Consider the following 22,064-nt stretch of genomic DNA (forward strand, 5'->3'; position numbering starts at 1 on the left):
TATCAAACAGGGAGACAACAAGAAACTGCATCACCTCATCTACTTCCCACTCTTTGTAAACAGTGACAGTGCCACAAAGGAGGGTGTTCTGTTTTTCATTTTGTCCTTGTTGCTGTACATAATTACCAGTGTCTTGATTCCAGAAGAGCTGAAATCAGGACAAAAACATGATTTTAAAGTTAAATTATTGCTCCTGTTCAATTTTTAGAAGTCTAACTAAGCTATAGTGCCAGCTAGACAACTTTATTGTTCTGCATTTGAATCTCTGTTTAAAATTAGGCTCAAAAATGTCAAAACAAAACATTTACACCAGTGTTTGGTATCAAAGAAAATCCTCGCCGTCAGCGAACGTTGCACAGTGACACTAAATGTTAAGATGCCAAAACCTTTCCAAAGAAATCCTGGCATTTTCCAGCTTCTTCCAGCTGCCTATCTAACAAAGCCGTGGCTGTCCCCAGACGTCCAGGAGAAGGCGAGGCATAAATGAATGTGCATAAAGCACTTTGCATCACATCATGATTGTTTAATCCTTTCATTCACATCTGTCAATCATTCTCAGATGCATCCTAATCCCTGAATATTTGCGGACCGGTCTATAGTGATACCTTTAAACATGACGTGCAAGCACAGCCACCATTTATATTTTTACAAAATCTTCCTTCTAAGTCTAAAGATAAGCTTTAGTTGGGGACATTATTCCTTTGTAATGCGTGTGACAGTCTGCATTTCTTTAGCCTGTTTTCTTTGATTGACAGCGCCTGCGGTTATCTCCCCTTTGTGCCCTTTACCAATATTCTGCTGCAGATGGTGACAAAAACATAAGATTTAAGTCATACATATACATGCTTCTTAAATGTAGGGTGGAAATCACAGTCTGGGATTTATCAAGTCATAATGTATTTGCAAAAACACATCTGTATAGAAACATGTAGCGTCTTATTAATATCATAACCTTTATTTCCAGTTCACGATTTTCTCTAGAGCTGAGCAACGGCTTGGCCAAATATCCATATATTATTTCCTGGTATGGAACTATGCTAATCTGCTGTACTGTTTCCACAGTATGTGTGGCTTATGGTTCATCAAACCTCACCCCCCTCCTCCCTTATTGGTGGCAGTACGTCTGCTCTCTCACAGTATGTTCTTAAAGTCACCACATATTCCCAACATCTTGCTGGCTCTCCTGTGTTTGGCAACTATGTGAGTGTTTTGTGTGAAGCAGTAATAAGTGAGCACAGACGTGCATGGTGGTACACTCACAAGTGAACAGATGAGTTGATGATCACAGCGGGCTCCCCTTATGGCGTCCGAAACGCCACATTCTTTCAGCTGACTCTTAGTTGTTATTTTGATGGTTTTATTTAAACACTTATGACTCAAATCCAGATTTTTTATAACTATTTTTAGATTTTTCTTTCCCCATGTCTTTTTTTTATGTCATTATTTAGAAACTTTCTGCACATTTTTTTCTTTATAGACTGTATTCTTATCAGTACTACGTTCACACCAGGCTTGTGACACACATTTCAGAACACGATAACTGCACTTTCTTGAACACACATTCAGCATATGGTTTTCACACTGGACTGTCGCTACCCAACTCTGGCGCATGCCTGCCAAGTTGAAAAAGGCGTGGGACAAAATGTCGAAGAGGTGCAAATTTCAAAAATCTTGAAATAGACTTTTTCTCTCACAGTCTATTACAATAAATGAAAGACTTGGTGACATATAATTCCAACCGGGCACAAATCGTAATTATTAATGTCTCCACCTTAATCAATTTTCAAACGGTTGGCACGGTTCCGCAAATAAAAAGGGATGCCAGTCCCTGATTGGTCAAGGTTAAACTGGCTATAACTTTCAGTGAGTGTTCGATAGCTGCACGTTTTGTACGTAGAGCCTGAAACACAGTAATTGAAATTTGCATAGGATAGCGTGAATGCGAGAGTTTTCAAGGTGGAAGTCAGAAACGCCCATTTATGGGCATTTACATAGACATTTCATTGGAAGAGGCCACTTGGACGCGCATTGCCAAAGGCAGTGTGAACGCAGCTTCAGTTGTCTGCTGTGCTGTCATGTCATGAGAGACGGAACAGAAATTGCACATTAGTTTAAAAAAATAAACATCTACTCACAATCTACAATCCATCAAAATATGATTTGAGCATGTTGTGTTTGAAATTAGAAGATTACATTGAAATAAATCTAAAGAAAAGGGCACTTTCACACATAATCTGCTGGTGTCTGCTTTTTGAACGAGACTGTCCGTGTTCTGGGCCAGTGTCAGGTTTGTCTGCTGATAACAAGATGTTGTTCCAGTGATCCTGTCATCCCACTGCAAGCGCCTGCAGTTGTTTACATGGCAATGTCCTCCATGTTCACCTTCACCCCCATCCTATTCTCAGCCTTCCCTCCACATTCCGTACCAAATGATGTAGTTTAACCACTGTACTGCATTAAAGCAGTCAAATGTTTTTGGCTACCAGCAAAGTCACTGTAACTCAGGAGAAAACTGAACGCCGATTGGTGTCGTCGCATCTCGCTCCCTGCGAAAGCACCTGCCCGTCCAAGCTTCTTTTTAACAACAACAGCAGAGAAAAAAAAGTATTTAACAGCTGCATAAGCAGCCATCCAGACGGACAATGACAGGGGGACCAAAGAAAGAACATGCAAACAGAGAGGACTCTGAATGGAAACCTCAGAATGGGACTTTCCATTCAAAAGTCTTAAAATCAACTGTACATAAAATACAAACCCCTGCAATGTTAATCCAACTCCCTTAAACCCATTGTTTTAAAAACCCCTGTTATAATCCACTTCAAAGTAAAGGCTTTTCTTCTCTAACAAACATGGACTGAGGAAATTGAACCAATCCCTCACTGAGTGCTGTTTTGGTGTCTTTATTTCATTGAGTTATGGTGAATATGTTCAGTCGGAACACCTACAGAACTGTGTCCCTTCTGAGGCCTTGGGAGGGCCGTTTAATGCTGCTAACAAAAATGATACGCAGAAAAAAAGAAAAAGAGCAATCCCAGTCGCTTTATCACTTAAAACCTGCGGGCATCATCCAACATCCAGGCCAAAATAATGTGCCTTCAACTTTTATGAGCGCTGCTGCGAACAGAAGAAGTTAAAGTGATAGACTTGCCATGTATTATGGAAAAAAAAAACACTTTTGCAGCTTCTCAGCTGTGTGCTGATATCCTTAAGTCACCCCGTGCTCCGGCTTTCACAGCTTTCAACGTCAATTCCTCATTTAAGACCTGAAAAACTTTCACAATAAAGCGCTCGGAATCCTTCAAATTTCCAAGCAGTTTAAGCGGGAAAGAAAAAAAAAAAGCTCTGATAATGATGTTCAATAGCGGTACAGTGCACTTTAATATAGTGTGCACATTAATAGCTGGAGGGCAGTGTGTGTGTGTACGAGTGTGTGTATGGGGGGGCATGTCAACAAAGCTCTTGACTACGCCACAGCACCATCTGCACATGCTGAATATTTAATTGTCAATAGAAGCGCTCAAGACCAGTAATCAAGAAGAGAAAAGATAATATGCATCACGAAGAGCTTGTGCGACAGTTCCTGCATGATTGGAGTCGGGCTTATTTCTGGGAACACCCATTGTTTCAGCGTTAATTGTGATCATTTCTGCATGCATGCGGCACAATAAAGACGTTTGTAGAAATCACTCGTGTCGCTCAACCTCATTCAACTCTGAACGCCATGGAACAACACAGGCGAAAAATCCAACTGATAAATTTCCTCCATCAGTGTCACTGAGGAAGCAGCATTCGTCTCTTTGAGGCATTTAAGCAAACAGGAGCCCATACAGTCAGACTTTTTCACATGAAAATGCACCGTCACAGCAAAGCAACTCAGGTGGATCCTGACACTTTCCATCTCAAACCAACAACTAACTGTTTCTGCACATAACTTATTAACAAGCTTGGTCATGATATAAATGACAAAGTTTTCACCAAGCCCATAATATACTATTTGATTAACAGCAGATTGCAACAATGCATAAAATAAGTCTCCTAGGTTTGCCTTTAAGAGCAAGATAGCTCATGACAAAACGCACTTCAGCAAATAACAAACATAACATGTTCAAAAACCATTTTAGCAACGCTGATTAATTCTTTTGAATGCAGTCATTTCACCTTCACATACATGGGTAATTGAATCTCGTTGCGAAAGCTTTGTGATCACTAGAGGTGGGAATCTGCGAGGGCATAACCATTTTAAATTCCATTACAATTTAGAGGGCAGCTTTATTGATGCATATGTTCGGGGGGGCTTGAATCACTGATTTTTATTAAAGGAGTCTACCACACTGAGCTAAAAGACTACCTTTTCTAAGACTAATGACTAAACAAACAAAAACATCAAATTCTTCAGACAGAATAATTTAAATATTCAAACAGGCTATAATAAAAAATAACAACCCTGTAAAATAGATTTGACACTGATTAGACATAGACACCCATAAGGTTTAATGTGTTCCAAACATTTAAGCGCATTAAGAGTTGTATTTATATGAACAACTTACTCTAATCTACCTTAATTTTTTTAACGCGTCCTCCAAAAGAACTGAAATATTTTTCAGATTATATTTTGGAGCAGTGCTTTGATTTAAAAAGAACTTAAAAAATAATAATTTATAATATTAAATGTCCCTTTCTTCAAAAGTTGACACAAAATCCTAAGTGTGTGTAGGCTTGAGTCAGTAACGGAACTTCATGATTGAATAGTACAAAACACAAAAATATGAAAAGTTAAAAATAAAAAACCTAAAGATGTGGCTGATAGTTTGCATTGTTTTGATTTACAGTGCATTTTCTTCAACTTTATATTACTGGAGGGTTTTTTATGTCCAAATCATAGTTGAAAAGTGAGATAATCAGATTATTTTGTCACGTTTTCCAAATCCCCTTCTACACATCCCTGCTTTTTTGGAATAGAATAAAAAAAATCTTTAGTACTTAGTACAAATTTGGATGTAAACACTAATAAATCAGTTTCTCCCACCACTAGTGAGCACATGAGTTGTGATGACATGTTTTTAAGTACAAATAGTGTTTGCTTGATTCTTACCTTAGGTTGAGCGCGACGTGGAAAGGCAACCTTAGGATCAATCTAGGAACAAGAAGAGAAAGTTCTGCTGTTAAATTCGCAAAAGCAAAAAAACATTTTTTAAACATTTTATTAAGCAACATTTTGAGTCTCCCATCTTTTTGAATTCACTGATACATCTATAAAAAACACACACACAAAAAACAGCGCTCTTCATTTATGCAATGGAGATTTCCTATTTGGACCAAAATGGGATTTAAAACATCAAAGGGTTTTTACAAAGGTACTTAAAGTGGATGAAGAGAACTCAATCAAATCAATGAGGCAAATATTGGTTTGACAAATATTATGCAGATTACACACCTTCATTTATTCATGAAGGAAAATGAACCAATACTGCAAACTGGAGAATTGCAAATAAGGTGACAATCTACAATCAGACAGATTGTGTAAAGGTGATGTAAATTCAGAGCCATGATGACCCTCCTCAGAAGCAGTCAACCAAAAAAAATGATTCCACCAGCAAAGGCTGCATTATCAACGTGGCACAGGAAAGCGGTGCTGTTAACGGGCATGAGCTGGTCATTTGCACAAAGGCTGAATGACGAAGGGGCCTAAGAAGGGCATTAAGAAAAAGCAAAATATGTAGCTGCAAGTCCAGAATCAATCACATGAATCGATTTGGTCAGACTGCATTTAAATATAACAACATTGCATAAACGCAGAATCTAAAAATTATTAGCCAAAAGCTAGAGAAATGGTTTCATAGATTCATAAAGTTTTCAAAAGAAAGTTCAGTCTTGTAAAAAATGTCACAGAGCAATGATGAAAGTTAAATAATTTTCAGAAATTACCTAATTCTGGGTGACAAATGCACAAAGCAGGGGGCTTTTCCAGGTTATGTGAGTTACCACGGTTAGTTTGAGGCCAAGGAAGCGGATAACCTCAGCTTTCGGTTCCAAAAATGTAGGTATGTTTCAGGGTATGTCAAGTTGCCATAGCAACTCATGCTCTGAACATAACCTGGTCTAGAGCAGGTTTAGTTGAAGGTTAGTTGGTTTAAGAGAGGTGATTGAGCATGGCGTGTCCATTTGAAGATGATTTAGTGGATGAAGAAGCTCAGAAATCATATGTGATAAAATCACATATGGATGTTGTAAAGATCAACATTTTACATTGATCTAACTTAATTATTTTTTTCAGTTAAGATAAATCATTTTTTGGAGTTCAGTCAACTTATCATGTTAATTTACTTTCATTCAAATTAATTCAATTAAGTACCGTAATTTCCGGACTATAGAGCGCACCTGATTACAAGCCGCACCCACCCATTTTCATGTGTTTGTCAGTGTACAAGCCTCATGCATTAGGCAACATGGTCAGCCTGACAAATCACGTCCTGACTCCGAGACTGAGTGCAATTCATTAGCACACTGTGGGAGGAGACAGCCTTGCCTCAGGCTCATGTATTTAAATACACCCACATCTGCCAAACAGCATGCACCTCTATTCTGTTCACAAGTTCCTCAGTTATGTTTTTATTTATTTATTTTTTTTTAGTTTTTTTTACTTATTGACAATCTAGGTATCATACATAAAATTACAAACAGTAACCATATAATCAACATTACATCCCTCAGTTATGATGAGGAAATTTACATCCGCGTTCCCCCATTTCCCATGAGTCTTAGGGGCTAAAGGCGGGTCCAACCCGGCTCGCCACACTGTTGTACGTGTTTAAGAATGAGCAAGGAACAGCAGTGGATGGAGGGGCGAACGGAAGAACAGCTGTCCTTCCGCTTGTGTCGCGGCAGCATTATGGGAGTAACAGGGCTGGTTAAAAAAACACACCAGTAAAATAAAGCAGCGGCGACTGAAAAGCGCGCGCCTCAGCGCGATACGCGCGCCTCAGCACAGCACGTGCGTCAGAAGTTTCCTTCTACAACAAACACTGTTGCTCCGCGGACGCTTCTGCGCTCCGCGCTCGCCCCGCGCGCTCCTTGTCTCCCCTACCTATCTTCTCCGACACCCCTGGCCAGGGCGGCTCCAAGGAGGAGCGCTTCGTCCCCATTGCGCCGGTGGACGGAGCAAATCGTGTCTGTGCAGAGCAATCGGACTTAATACTGTATGTTTTGTGGATGAGGGGCGGATGAGTTGTTACGTGTGGGAGCCTTCAGACTGCCATCGGCCCCGCAGCTCTATGTGAACGAGCAGCAGGAGAACATGTCTCCAGCTCACACGGAGGCTGTGAGCTTTTCAATGCAAAATTCAGCTCAGTGAAAAAGATTACGTCGATTTGTGTTTCCAGTCGTGTCCCGACAAAATAAAGGCTGATGTTATTCCCACATATTTACTTGCAGCCAAGCTGCAGATTGCTGCTTTTCCGTCAGCAGCTGACCGGCTTTTCCAAACCCGTTGGTGATGGTGGATTTTTTCACGCTGCTTTTAACTTGAAAGCTGCATCATATTGTAGTGGCGATCATGTGCACGTTGGGTCTAATGGCACCAAAGGATTCTGGGATGCGGCCGGGCATGCGTGTTTCTTTTTGTTGAACCATGACTGAAGTGTCTAAGAACTGAAGTGAAGGGCATGCTGTTTGGCTGCTTAGAGGTGTGTTGAAAAATAAATGACTTGTTGCTTGGAGTTGGATAGAAAATTCAAACCATGCACTGAGTCCGAAAGTACGTACATGGCGGCCACCAATTAAATCCATAAATTAGCCGCGTCACTGAATAAGCCTCAGGGCTGTAAGCGCAGGAAAAAAGTAGCGGCTTATAGTCCGGAAATTACGGTAGGTGTAACTTTGGTGCTGCTGTTAGATTGGCAGCACAAGGAATTGTGGGATACCTTTTTCTTTGCCTGCCTGGACGGATTGGCATTTAAGTACGGGTTTTTGACCAAATGTGTCTAGTTGTTTAGCTGTTTTACTCTGTTTTGCCTAGTTATTTTATCGTACTATGTAGGGCTGCACGATATGAGGAAAACTCGCGATATGCGATATTGGTGATTAATATTGTGATAACGATAAAATTTGCGGTATATAAACAAACAGCAAAACAACAAAAAACATCATTTCCATTTCACTGCAACAGTTTAAAAATTATACTCCAAATGACCCTCGTCGACGTAGGAGGCAAACATCAAACATAAAAGGGCTCATCTGATTGATCAACAACGTAAACGGGTCCTTCCGATTGGTTAAATGCATAAAGGGATTTATTTCATTTGTTCAATATTTCAAGCTGCCATGAGATTGTTTTAGCACATTTAAAGGTAACCATTTATTGCGATTTTCGCCGTCTTTTGCGGTATGCATATTGCACAGCTTAATGTCGCGATAACGATAAATTTGCGGTATATTGTGCAGGCCTAGTACTATGTTTAATTCTTTCTGCACCATGAGTGAGTGGGAGGGAGAGGATGATCAGTTTATTTAGCGCCACTTGTTCTGCATTATGTAGCAAGAACTGATGTTAAATTCAAAGTCGTAGTAAATTAATACGTACTTCATGTTGCAAACCCACAATGTACCATTCATTTTAATGTTATAAAAATGAGAATATCTGCGGCCTGTGAGAGTTCAAGAAGTACAATAAAAAATTAAGATGGAAAAACATTTAATTGAATCGGACTAATATGATATTTAGTTAGATAAATGTGTAAATTTGAGTTGTATAAACAATTATTGAGTTGGATAGACATAAGAAATTAGGTTGAATTAATTTAACTCAATTATTTGTTAACAATTTAAGTAATTTATTTAAGTTGGACAAGTTATATATGCGTCACAATGAAAATAGAAATCAGATAGAAACTCGTGCGTTTACTTTGTTATTTTTCTACAAGCAGAAACTCTTTTTTTTGCTGATGATGCAGCCATATTACTTTTTTGATGGCCGTATAATCTTCATACGCTGTCATTAAAACCTCCGACTCGGTCTCACTGAAGTATAGCGCTCTCTTTCTTTCTCCACGCGTTTCCATGCTGACTCTGGAAATCGGTCATCAATTGAGAATGCCTTTATGTATTTGCCGTGTACGTGCATTAACCCAGGGTTACCAAGTCGAGCGTAATTACGCCAACTCATATCCGGTCTTTTGGAACCCACATGCCCACAGTAAGTAAGTTAGTGGGGGACTTCAGGGATAAAATCAGGGTAATTTACACATGCCTTCTGGAATACCCCCAAGAAGTCGATTTGGTTTTGAACTGACGGAAGAAAACCCAAACAGATTTGGTCAAAGAAATAGGATTGAACCTAAAGGATTTAAAAATGAACATTTAATCAAAAATTATATTTTTTGTGGCAAAAATCCACACATTATTTAATGTCCCTTTTCTTTTCTTTAACTCATCCTAATGGCAATTTCTCCAAACAACATAATTTGCTTGAGATGAGTTTTTCTTTTAAATTGAAGAGCCACTTCTAAAGCCTGGTGCTGCATTCATGGTTGGCAGGAGTTATTGCAATTACAATAAAAGTGCTCTTAAATGAACCAACACAGCCTTTAACAATAGAAGGGATTTTTTCTTCTAAAGAAATACGTCTGCAAGGTGCAAAAACTGTGTTTTGCACCTTCCTCACAGTCTGATAAAGGTTAAGGTTAAGAAATTTCACGATGAAACATGTTGGTTAATAGTTTGGAGTCGACTGAGAACCGCCTAAACTTTAATGTAATGTAAACTTTAATGTTCCATGTAAAGCCATAGTCACAACTACAGATGGATACCGGTTGTCTGCAGGCAGAAAATGGGTAAACCTGTATGAGGCACAGAAGTGGCTTGCAGGAAATATCAAATTTTGACAAAAATGTGTATATGAACGCAAAAATGTTCATATACATTTTTTTATGTGCATCGCGCAGGCGACAGGTCACGGCAAACACGTAACACGGAAAGACAAGATAGGGTTAAGTAGCTGAGACACTAGCATGTTGTATGAATTTTTCAGTAATTTAACTACCCAAATCCTGCACAAATCCTGTGCAAGAAACCCATTTGAGCTGTTCAAGTGATAGGTGTGTGCTCCTTGTGCGCTGCCTGGCTGTTTGAATTTAGGAAATTAGACAATCAGAGCTTGTTGTGGGCATCCTACAGACTTATGTATTACCTGCACACCTGTGCGTGTGGCTTTACGTGCACAATCAGTTATGAGCCAGTTCCTCCACTTTACTAACCACTAGTGGCGTAAGGGTATCGTTTGACAGCATCACGTATTTGTCAAATATAAGCGCAACTGATATTATCCTTACTTCACGATACACTCACAGCCCACACAACAATGGTTTGGTCCATTCTCATGTTATCCCTCGAGGTGGTTGTGCACTTCTCCAGGGAACTGCAAGACACACCTGCGCCCCTTTTAAGAGCAGCTGCACCTGTCTACGACCCTCCATGGGCCTGGACAACCCAAAAACCCACAACACCCATAAAGGTCAACCCCCATATGGGTGCATGTGACTAAAGAATTAACTACCACATCCTATAATCCTACATTTACTTAAAAAACGTTAAACAAAATTTTCTTTTAAAAATCCTCATCATACATACCTTTTTTTTAAAATATGCAGCATGTTAGATGACTTCCTTTCTGAATGATTTTTTAGCCAAATAGATCTGCCAAGTATCTGCTTTGGTTTTGAGTTTAAAGTGTTTGGTAGGATGGACCAATACCACTGGTCTTGTCAAACTCAATTGATATTCTTCCTGAAGGGGCTGAAAGAAACATTGTAAGTACAACCTTTTGGGGGTTTTTCCAGCTGGCAATGCAATTTAAATGACCACATAACCACATATTGATTGTTTGAACTAGTAATTGCATTTAAAACTCAAACATTAGTGATACTTTTTTTTCATACATTTCATTTAGACTGATTGATATTGTCTAATCCTCACCATGGCAGTAAAAAGGGAAAATAATTTTGTATGCAGACCAACCAAAACCAACACTGTGCTGGTCATTGTTGCAGCACAGCATCACTTTTATTTTAGGCAGAAATCCCTGATTGACTATGACAGGAAGAAAATGAGTGTCTGAGGCCAGTGACGCCTCCAGATATTGCCAAACAACCAGGAGGAAGCGTCACATCAGCCTATTTCTCCATCTTGAGCTTGTTATACTATTAGCTTCATTTTCCTCATTAATTTCCTTGCTCTGAAGGTATGTGGGGGAGGGGGTGGGGGGCTGAAAGGGGTCTCATCAACCTTGCACTTACAGTGAAGAGTCATGAACTGCCTCAACAGCAATGTCAACCTAAACTGTCCTTGTTGGAATAATAATGAGTTTGAAAATGAACATAAAATAAAGGCTGCTCTTTTGCGCTTTTTTCCTCCCGTTTTGTCACATATAATCCTGAGTAATGTGAATTTAACTTGCTAACTCTAAGCATTTCTGAAAGTTTTTCTTCAGCACAGATGGAGTTCTTAAAGAAAATTATATTGTATCCTGCTGGGGGGAAAAAAACAATTGAAACTCACAAAGAAAAGGCGCCATCTGCATGGATCAATTAAGCCATTGAGACTCACTGCATTTTAATCTGTTTGAAGGGAAGCTGCGATGCCACAATGTCACTGTCATCTTTCTGCCAGTATCACTTATTACCATTATCGCTCTAAATCAGGTCAAAATGAGAAATGAATTCAATAACACCTGGGCCCGGTTACCCTGCTTGTAATGAATTTCATTTAAAGATTGGTGTTAGCACACAACCCCAGGCATAACCAATTCAAACTCAATTATTTTGTGCAACCTAATTGAGCAAACATAGCACATTATGCTTTGAATACCAAAGTCCAATACTTGACAATTCATCTAGCTTTTAGAGATCACGTTTAAAAAAAAGCATCACACCCCATCTTTATCTCATTAATGATTTGTGTTTCCGTCCTGCTGAGAATTTCTGTTTACTATTAAGAAATTTGTTTTTCCTCAATGCACAAAGGAGCACTTAAAAAGTATTAAATGTCAAAGTCTTTTGTCAGCTTAAGATATTACAATTATCAGAAGGAAACAACTGCCTGCACGGAATTGTATTAAACTGATTGTTTGAGTCACACTCAGAACAACACAAAGTGAGGATTTACTCAATAATCTTTGTAAGGAATGTACAAGTGCCTTTTTAGATAACATAAAAAGATGAATGCCTCCTTAAGAAAAATTACAAAATTAGAAGGAGAGTAGCAATTAATACCCTTTTCTTCAGAGAATAGGGGATTTTTTTATTTACAAGAATACTTCAATCCTAGCCATGAGCCATATGTTTTTTTCTTTCAATTATTTCTTCTTAAATTTGCCTTTTTTTTTGTTACATTTGAAGCCTGAATGCTAAATAATATGTGAACAACAGTTACCAATAAAGCATTTATTTTAGCATTTAAAATTCTGCTTTATTTATTTTCCAAAAATCTGTTTCACTCAGTGGCGGAGCAAAAACATTTTATATGGGTGGCAGGAGGACGGCGGAAAATAAGATGACATTTTTATTTAATGCTATTTTACTTTAAAGTTACATTAAAATCTTTTGATCCATTCTTAAAAGCATTCCCAGTGGTCTTTTAATTATAATTATGCTGTTTTTAGGCAAAATCTTTTTCATTTTCAAGGACATAGTTTCTGCAGAGCGGCAGTAGTTTATTAGAAATTTGCTGAGTTGCTGCTCTAAGTTGTGGTTGGGACTGTTGGTGTGAAGTAGGCTTGCGCTGATATCCCATCAACCCTTTGCTTGCAGCCCCTGACAAACCCAACCACTGCAAGAAAAAGGGTGAGCAATATCAGAGTTATCCAGCTGTACAGTTTCAAACCAGATCTCAGCTCGGATGAGGAAAACATACACGGATTTATCTGCAAGTGAATGCATCAGACAGAGCAGAGCAGAGCAACGAGCTTGTGGTCTGCCAAGCTAATTTTCTACGTCACATCTACAATCTTTTTCAAACAGCATTTTTTTGTCAGCTCTTCATTCGCCAGTATTTGAATAAAGAAATACTCACAAATGCAGTTTTCATCTTATTTTTCCTTTTCCTTTTTCCTCCATCATGACAAAAATGCCACAAAAACAGGTCAAAAACACCAAAAACACATATTATAACACATAACACATAAATTCCCCTGGTTTCAATTCAGAACGTTTTGTGCTTTATGACATGAAATTCTGTTCATTTCTGGAAAAAAATGTTTTTAATTAAGTGATTTAATACATTTGATCTTTTTTTTCAAAATACTTTTTTTTTTACCCTTTTTCTAAGAAGAAACCCTAAAGATGCAAAAGATTGACGGCAAGTTAATCAAGGAATCTGTGAGATGATGGCTTAGAAATCACATTTGTAAGATGCTAAACGAAGTAAATATTTGTTATTAGGGTTAAAATGAAACAGGAAATGATTCCCTACTAGCCAAATACCCATGTGGGATTGTTTTAAAGATCCCTGGAACAGGAGCTGTTGATGCTCATCAAGCTGGAAAAGGTTACAAAACCATGTCCCAGGAACCTGGACTCCCCCACCCCCCACCCCCGAAGACGGTGCATTAGCACGGGTTGGCTAGCAAAAAGCAAGGTATGTAATAGTCAGCGAGGTCACAGAGGACCACGGATAACTCCAAAGCAACTAGAGGCCTCACTCACATTCGCAGGTGTCAGTGTTCGTGAGCATCAGGAACACAGTGGAAAAACAAGGTGGTGCGTGGCAGGGTTGCAAGGAGAGAGATGCTGCTCTCTGGAAAGAACATTGCAATCTGCTAAAAATCACACACACAAGTCACATTAAAACCCGGGAAACGTATTAAACATCATAAAATGAAGATGCATAACAGAAGCTGCTCCTCTGATTCAGCTGCAGTGCTGTGGTCCTCATATAACAGCAGTAAAAGTATTTTATTAACCCTGATCTTTGGGGGTTTCTTCCAAGCGGAAAAAAAAATCACAGGCAGAAAACAGACTTGGAGTTAAATGAACAATCTGCTCCGACCTGAATGTGCCAAAGACATGTAGGGCTGGAGAATACGACCATAATATCAAATTGTTATGGAGAGAAATTACTGTAGCTGAAGATGCAGCATATTGAAATGTAAGCTGTAATCAAAATGCTTACTAGAATGGAACATGGAATAACAATCTACATCGCATTGTTTACCTATTGTTTTTTCCTAGCAATATACCGGTACAAAAATAAACAAATTTCAGCCAAGAGTAAGACCTAGTATTCAAACACGATAAATGAGAGAACCTTTGACAAAATATTTCATTTGGTGCATAGATTAGAGTCTTATTATTAGCAGCTGCTGTTATCTAGAGCTGTCAATACGATGTATGAGGTCCTCTTTTCCCCCTTTGATTCAATTACTTTTGCAATCTCATGGTAGCAGAATCTTTTATGTACAATTGACTGGCAACCACTAATGTAATGTCATTTTCAAAGAGCCCTGCAATTACAGGATGTGTGCCTTTTTGCAGTGTGAGTACTTTAGATAAATCCTAACTATCTTACCAGTTTACACGGTTCAGTTCATGTGGAGCACATCGGCACGACATGCTAAGGCTGTGCTACTGGTGAATTACCTCACATGGCTGCAGCCTAAAGCGAAACAGCCCGCTTACTCCATTTTTCTCACAATTAGAAAACTTGCGCCCAATATGTTTAGATGCACCTTTGTTGTATGATCTCCCAAAGGAGCAAAAGTGGATTTCCTCCAGACATTATACAACCTGATAAGTCAACATAATAAATGAGAACAGACCAAGAAGAAACCCCCCCTAACCCCACCCCAGCATCTTTTTATCTCCCACTCCTTTTTACAAGTGAGCCTCCAAGGGCTACCTTTGCATGTGACTGTGGGAGATCAGGGCAGAAAACAGCATCTATCTTAAGTTCACATCTTAAAAAAGTTAAAAAAAAAATAAAAATAAAAAAGGTATTCATATATTATTGCAGCTCCTGGGTAAACTCTCTTCTTCTCTCTTAAGACATATCTACACAAGCGTGGTGCTGCGGTGTTTAAGCTAAAAGGAAAAAGCCTTATCAATGCTTGCAGCTTCTCCCAATATAAGTGTGCAAACGGGTCCACAGGTGTGCATGTGTGATAACAAGAGACCAGACAAGAAATTACAACATAAATGTGCCGTATCTGCGCTGTCAATCTTCACTGATTTTTGTTGTAAAATAACACCTCAAAAAGGCAGTTCCTTATGATCCCTAGATTTGGGATTCGAATTTTGCAGTGAAAACGGGCTTCCGCCTAAGCAGACACCCAGTGATCTGCATGAGAAATGTGACAGATACAGGACTCCCTGTTACTGCCTTTGCCCTCAATTAAATGCAAAAAGACAAAGCACCTGCTCACACTTTAACGCAAGCGAGTTTGGCTCCCGTGTTTGACTTTCTGTCCACATTGTATTGAGCTGCTGCCTATTCATGCCTACTATGGTGATGTCTTCAAAGCTTTTTTCTACCTCACTGTAAACATCCAAACTATGAGCACAGATTATTAACCTATCACCTCCATAAATGTCTCAAACTTAAAACTGTAAGCCTTTACTAGGTATTGAGTTTTAGTAAGAATAATAATAATAATGCACGTTTAATTTTAAAGTTGGTAAATTGCATATAATTATTTATTCCATGGTCTGGGTGAATACTCGATTCTGATTGGCTGCTGGGTGTGCATTAAAAAGTGATATACCACAGGATAACCGCACAGTGAAAAAAGAAGTTCCGGTCACTTAGCTTAAATGTTTTGTATCACTAAAACAACCTTTTGCTTCATCATCTGGATAAGAACAAACAGTACGAGGTGAACTTTCTCTCTGAACTGATGCTTTATTCAATATATATATCGCTTTATAATCTGCGAATCTAGACTGCAGCGGTGGTGCGGCGCGATGCGGACTATTTGTTACGCGGTGGTAACAAATTGTCCGCTTTTTGTGAGAAAAGTGATCCAAATTGGAAAAAAACAAGAATTAAGGACTAGAAACTGGTTACTATTTATTTCTTTAGTAAGTGACCATGGTATAAGCGGGTTAATGGCCTTCGAAGTATGCATTATTACTTCGCTTCGGACGGTTCAGGCTTCCAGGGGCTACTTGAACTCTATCAATCAAATGTTTCCAACGTTCGATGTGAGACCACATATTCTTATTGAGGCATCTGATTGGTCAGTTTATAACTTGAATAACCTGCACTACAGTAGTAATATGAAAAAAATAGGATTAACAAGAACATGTCAAAAAAGGTAGCAAAGCAAGAACAGTTATTCTGACAAATAGAATGACTGAGTAATAATAGCTGTTTACTTCTTACTTTTGGCTTCTTGGAACCAGCTGGTATTTTCTAATAGGAATGCCGGGGGAAGGGGTCACTAAGTCCAGTTCTCATATACTATCAATACTAAGAACTGAGATGCAGTGTTTTTATTGTACTTGCATAAGACCGAGGCCTTGGCCTAGTTGTTTCTTCTCCAAAAAACTAATTTGTTCACATACACACCTAATCAGCTTTGACATGTTTTTTTAAAAACCCTTTAGGGCTAACTGCTACAACATTTAACTTCTCGTGGTTGTTTCTATAACGCCTAAAACTTTATCTTGCTGAAACGCAAACACACTTTTTCCCAAAGATTAAATGAAAGGCTTTGATAATCTTTCTACTTCATCTCTTCATTCAACAAATATACAACAGCAGTCTTACACCATGATAAGACCACCACCATGCATCACTGTGAGTCAGATTTTCTTTCACTATTGGATTTAATTTATCCTACATCTACAGCCATGCGAAAACTAGTAAGACATTACCCAAGACTAAATAATTAACATTGTGTTATTTGTTGGCTGCTGAGATTGATAGACATGTCATTTCAAATAATTAAATGAAGGTAATTAAAAAGCACTAAAAATTGACCAAATCCTACAGATTGTTGCACTACCAGTTCTGTTTGAATCTGTTCTTTATTTCAAAATATCGTGTTTGTTTGTTTAAATCTCAATTAAAACAAATGTAATATCAAATTTAAAAAATAAATGAACATTATTCAAAAACCTCAACTTAAATAAAATTTATTATAAGCCACTATACAAATTGTAACTTTTACAAATATGTTTAAAGTCCTCATAACAATCCAAATGTGCAAATCTACTCTGTAGCTGCATCCAGTATCTCATTTATAATTCATCAATTTAAGCCTCCTAATTTCTCACATAACATGAAACTGACAAACTAAAAAAACAACAAGATGACAGAACAAGTCTATTTGATTTAACACCGTCTCCAGTCAAATGTATGAGTGTGTATCTCAATTGTTATGTAGTTTAGTTATATAATATATATAAATCACCTGTTAAAAACATGTAGCATTCCTTTGAAGAAACCTTACTTACATCAAGGCTTTCCTCTTGTACTCAAAAATATTTGAAAATTTAAGGCAGGTACTCTCATTAAATATTTACTACTCGACTCAAGGTTTTGTTTTGAAAAAGTGTCAAAATGACAACAATGAACATGACAAATAACCAAACAGAAGGAGGGGATGTTTTCATGTATCCTTCTGCTTTTAAAGTGATTAAAAACTACGAGAAAATCGGAAAAACAACCCCAAAACTAACCTAATCCTAAACTAATCTGATTGTAATCTCTTTTATTTATAAAAAAAGAATGACATGACAAATCTGCTGCTTTAGTGGCACGGTCCTAAAGCTTTTGTGGCAACAAAGATTCAGTTGAGGACTTTTTTTGGTGTGCTGTAACTGTAAACGACTACTGTCAAAGCAACATCTGCTTACACATCAACAACTATGCACATTCTCTCTACCGGTTTATCTTTTCTATTTCTGCAGAGCAACTCTATAAAAGACATGATAGATGCTAATGCAATGCGGTCTGGACAACCCAGAGATACGCTACAGTGATGAATGGTGAGGAAGACAACGCAAACAGCTTTCTCCGATGTGTGTAATCATCTGATCTAAGTTTTCTGAATATAAACCGAGCAACTCACGAAAATCCACTTCTGCAGATGTTTCTGTGAACTTCTGCCATTTAATTTCCCACTGATTAGGGAAATGTTAAAACTTCCAATTGAAGCTGTACTCAAAGAATTACTACTGCTGTCAATGTTACCCATATTTGAATACAGTGGTCCCTTTACCTAGCGCGGTTCCTCTCTCCCAGATTTTCTTCAGTGCAATTTTGCATGTTACTTTTCTTCTTTTCTTTTTAACAGTGCACTGTGTTCTGCGTACTCACTAGTTGGAAGCCTTGTCAATCAATCTCCTTCATGCTTTGTCTCCTGGACAGGATGCGTTCAGTTTGTCAGATCTCCTTAAATCTTTGACTATGATCAGATCTTTTTTATTTCTTTCTATAATACTGCACTTATTTTTCTACGAAGATTTGAACTTTGAGAGTTTAGACAAAAGAGAAGAGTGTCAAAATGTTAATGTCAATTCAATTCAAGTGTATAGAGTCTGCAGTGAGAGCTTTAACAGCATTAATTGGTTTATATAATGCAAAATCAACTTTTTGGAGCTTTTAGGTGTATTATAATATCCATTCCTCACTATAAACAACCCCAAAGCGGTATCTTAATCAATTCACTCATCTTTGAGTATTCCTCTAAAAACCTTTGCTCTGACCACCAGACCCTCCCAATCCACGAAAATGAATGGGTTCTCACATTGTGACGAACACAAGTGAGGCCCCCAGGCTAACACACACTTTCTCTGCAGAGATAGCAGTGATGCAAAAGTTCCGATGTTGTTTGTTTTTGTGTGCGAAACGAAAACACGCTGCCGATCCCGACTCCAGGTTGACGTCCTGAAATGGGCGGCACCCAAAAGGAGCAAAAGCCGGAGCCTCAGAGATCGAGACGCTTTACTTCTGGCTAAGAGAACAAACTTTTAAAGTAAAAAATGTCTTTTTTAGTGTGCCAAAGATAATATATTATCATAAATATGGATATAGTTTACTCTGAAAGGCTTAAGAATAGCATGGTATGGGCCTTAAAAACATTTACAATCCTATTGATTTCACCTATTGAGGGGCATTTTTAAAACGTATCCCAGCGATAAATGACAGAACAGTGCACACATAAGACTAAATAACTAGCTTACTAACTAACTTTACAATGTAAAACTGAATATATAAAAAAAACTGATATCAAATATCTTATCCCATAATACCTCAGTTTAAGAGTCTCATCCTGTTTGTTGTTAGCGCTCTACTAAAAGGGGGAGACAGAAATGTACCCTTTTTAAAGTCTGAAGTGGGTTTTGGCTGTGAGGTGCATTGATTTTTTTCAAAGGAAAAAGACTGATAGAGGCAAAAAAATAAAGAATGAAATTCTTCACAACAAGCCCCTTTGAGTGAGCGCGGGAGTGAGTGGCAGAGGGGGGTTAGGATGCAGAACTTTGCCGTGGCTTTGCATTCCAGAGTCTTTTCATCAGACCTTCAAATGTCACTGTTCAGTTCTTCAGGTAGGTTTCTGTCAGTTCTCAAATGAGGGACAAAACGGGGAGAATGGGATGTCAAGCCAACCAGGTAATAGATATTAAAAGGTAGATTGAGAGTGTTATTAGTGACCTATAATAAATGTGTTGCATGGTGGCTGTCCAGCTGTTGAAGTAATAATCTGTTATTAATATTTTACGCCTCTGTAAAACAGATAAATGCCGCTACTGTTTTGATCAAGACAGAATGTTTTTGCTTATTAGAAAATGATCAAAAATCTTTTAGTTGCAAAAGGTGCTCTGAAATTAATCGCAGTGTAATGAGGTGATGGGAAGACGTTAATGGATTGGTTCAAATATGAGGAATTTTATTCCCACTGTCTTTCCTTTGCTGCCTGCTGAGGGGGGAGGCGGTAAAGCAACACCAGTTCTGTTTATCAAGCATCAGCAAAACCCTGGAGCTGAGCAGGCCTCCTCGCAAGTGTATTTCTATGTGTGCCCCCCCCCCCCCCCCCCCCCTCGTTACACACCTCCACCGCTCCCTTCCCCCACGACCTTTGCTGTTAGTGCATATGCTGTCAAGCTGTCACGAAGCTCTTCATTCAAAATGTCAAACTTGAAGTTATCAAAAAAAGCTCCAAAATTCAAAGTATGTTTGAATCATCACCCCCGTAAAGCAACGCACTGCGTCCCCCCCCCCCTCCCGCTTTATGAGTTTTGCTAAGCTGTCAGCTTCGTTCATTGGTCATTTCACCTTGAGTTTACTCCATATCTACGGATTTGCAGAGGAAAATGAAGCCATTGTTATTCGCTATCCGCCTGTTCTTTCCCCATGAAGGCTATAAGAAAACTGACAGGGCAGGGATGATAACAAGTTCAATGTGTCTGTGCTGACACACCGCAACACATTTTCCAGCAGGAAGCCACAAAACCTGACCTGTCGTAACCTCTGGCGAGTCATTGCAAGCAGCTTTTACCTGAACGGAGTCTTTCAATTAGTCAACAGATGTGATTCCTTTCCAATGAAAGTGGGCTCGAAAGAATCTGTCAATCAAATATTCTGAATGTTCAACATAGTTTTATTGAAGCGTCTGATTGGTCAGTGTATAACTTGAATAACTTGAACTACAGAAAAAAATATAGAGAAAAGTTAGGATTAGAAAGAACATGTCAAAAAATGTAACAGGATGAATGGTTACTCTAACAAAAGTAATGACTGAATAATAGCTGTTTATTTCTCAGTAAAAGTCCATTAAATTTTGGCTTCTTGAAGCCAGCGGGTACTTCCTATTGGGAATGCGGGGGGGGGTCACTCAGTCCAGTTCTCATACACAGTCAATGGGTCAACAATTAACTGCTCTCAATGTCCAGAAACTTCAAAATAAATGTAAATTTAAGATTTACTTTAAAATAAACCCTCAATTTGCATTAATGAAAAAGGTTACCAAGCATTGCAGCTTCCTGAACTTATCTGCAAAAAACCCTATGAAATCTATCTCTACAAAGAGCTGGAATGGGTAGCACACACTCGCCGCCTCTGCTGTTCATGCGAGCGCAAGCACACCACACCGGCATATCTGAATATTAAGGAGAAGAAATCCCAGACAAACATAATTTCAGCTGAAGCCTATCTAATCCATCACTCGAAAAAATCTCTCAAAAACGACTAACATCTTAAATTATTCATCCCCTGACAAATTCCTAAAGTCAATCGCGATACAGTTCCTTCGTTTTTCCTAGAGATGAGTGCACGCCTGTGTGCTACCTTCCTGTTGACTTTCAAACAAAACACCAATTTTATACTGGCAGGAATGTAAGGCAGTGCTCCACCACCTGCTATCATACGCTGCATTTATCATTAGTTCCAGCCACGTGGATCAGAACTCTCTGTGTTTTGGAGTTGAAACTCTGTTTTGGATCAAAACATAGAGAAATGCTGTATTTTTTTTTTTTTTGCCTCATCAAACCATCAGGAGTCATTGCAAAAAAAAATAATAAATAAATAAATAAATTCTGCTGGGTCAACAGCAGCGGGGCAGCAGATCCTGAGACAGCACACCCTTCTGTGTCCACATGAGATATGTGCACGCTGAACATGTGGCCGTAGCAAAGAAAGGGGGCGTGTCAGACACACTCGACCAGAGAAGTAAAAGAAGTGAGCCCGTGTCATATTTGGTGTAGGGTTGTGGTGAAACTAAGGAGAGTCACGCTGGAGCTGGCTCTGATTAACACGGCCTGCGTAATCTAAAGGGTGTTTGCCCGCAGAGACTTAAGCAGTGTCCCAGTTGGCAAAAAAAAAAAAAAAAGATAGAATGGGAGACCAAAGTCTTAAATAAATGTGGATAAAATGAACTTACCGTCTTTGAGTCTAATTCGTGGTGCTGTTGGGCTAAGACTTTATCTACACTGGCAGCATCTGTAAACGTAACAAACCCAAATCCTCTGCAAAACAAACAAACAATAAAAACAGCATTAAATGCAATCAAAATGCACATTTGAGTCATTTACAACCATCATCTGTTATGTGTTTCTTTTGAGTTTTTTTTAACTCCT

General features: G+C 38.6%; 1 protein-coding gene across 8 annotated transcripts in view; it reads right to left on the reverse strand.

Moving 5' to 3' along the window:
- The window catches only part of msi2 (musashi RNA binding protein 2), a 313,108-nt gene that overhangs the window by 289,747 nt on the left and 1,297 nt on the right, over positions 1-22,064 (reverse strand). For all 8 annotated transcript variants that reach the window (XM_023962329.1, XM_023962328.1, XM_023962327.1 and 5 more), the window contains exons 4-5: positions 21,869-21,953; positions 5,093-5,134 (exon numbers count right to left, since the gene is read on the reverse strand). In XM_023962329.1, coding sequence (XP_023818097.1) covers positions 5,093-5,134; positions 21,869-21,953 — 127 coding nt within the window. The remainder of the gene's footprint in view (positions 1-5,092; positions 5,135-21,868; positions 21,954-22,064) is intronic.

The sequence above is a fragment of the Oryzias latipes genome, chromosome 14, assembly GCF_002234675.1.
Source record: "Oryzias latipes chromosome 14, ASM223467v1".
In the NCBI taxonomy this organism is placed as follows: domain Eukaryota; kingdom Metazoa; phylum Chordata; class Actinopteri; order Beloniformes; family Adrianichthyidae; genus Oryzias; species Oryzias latipes.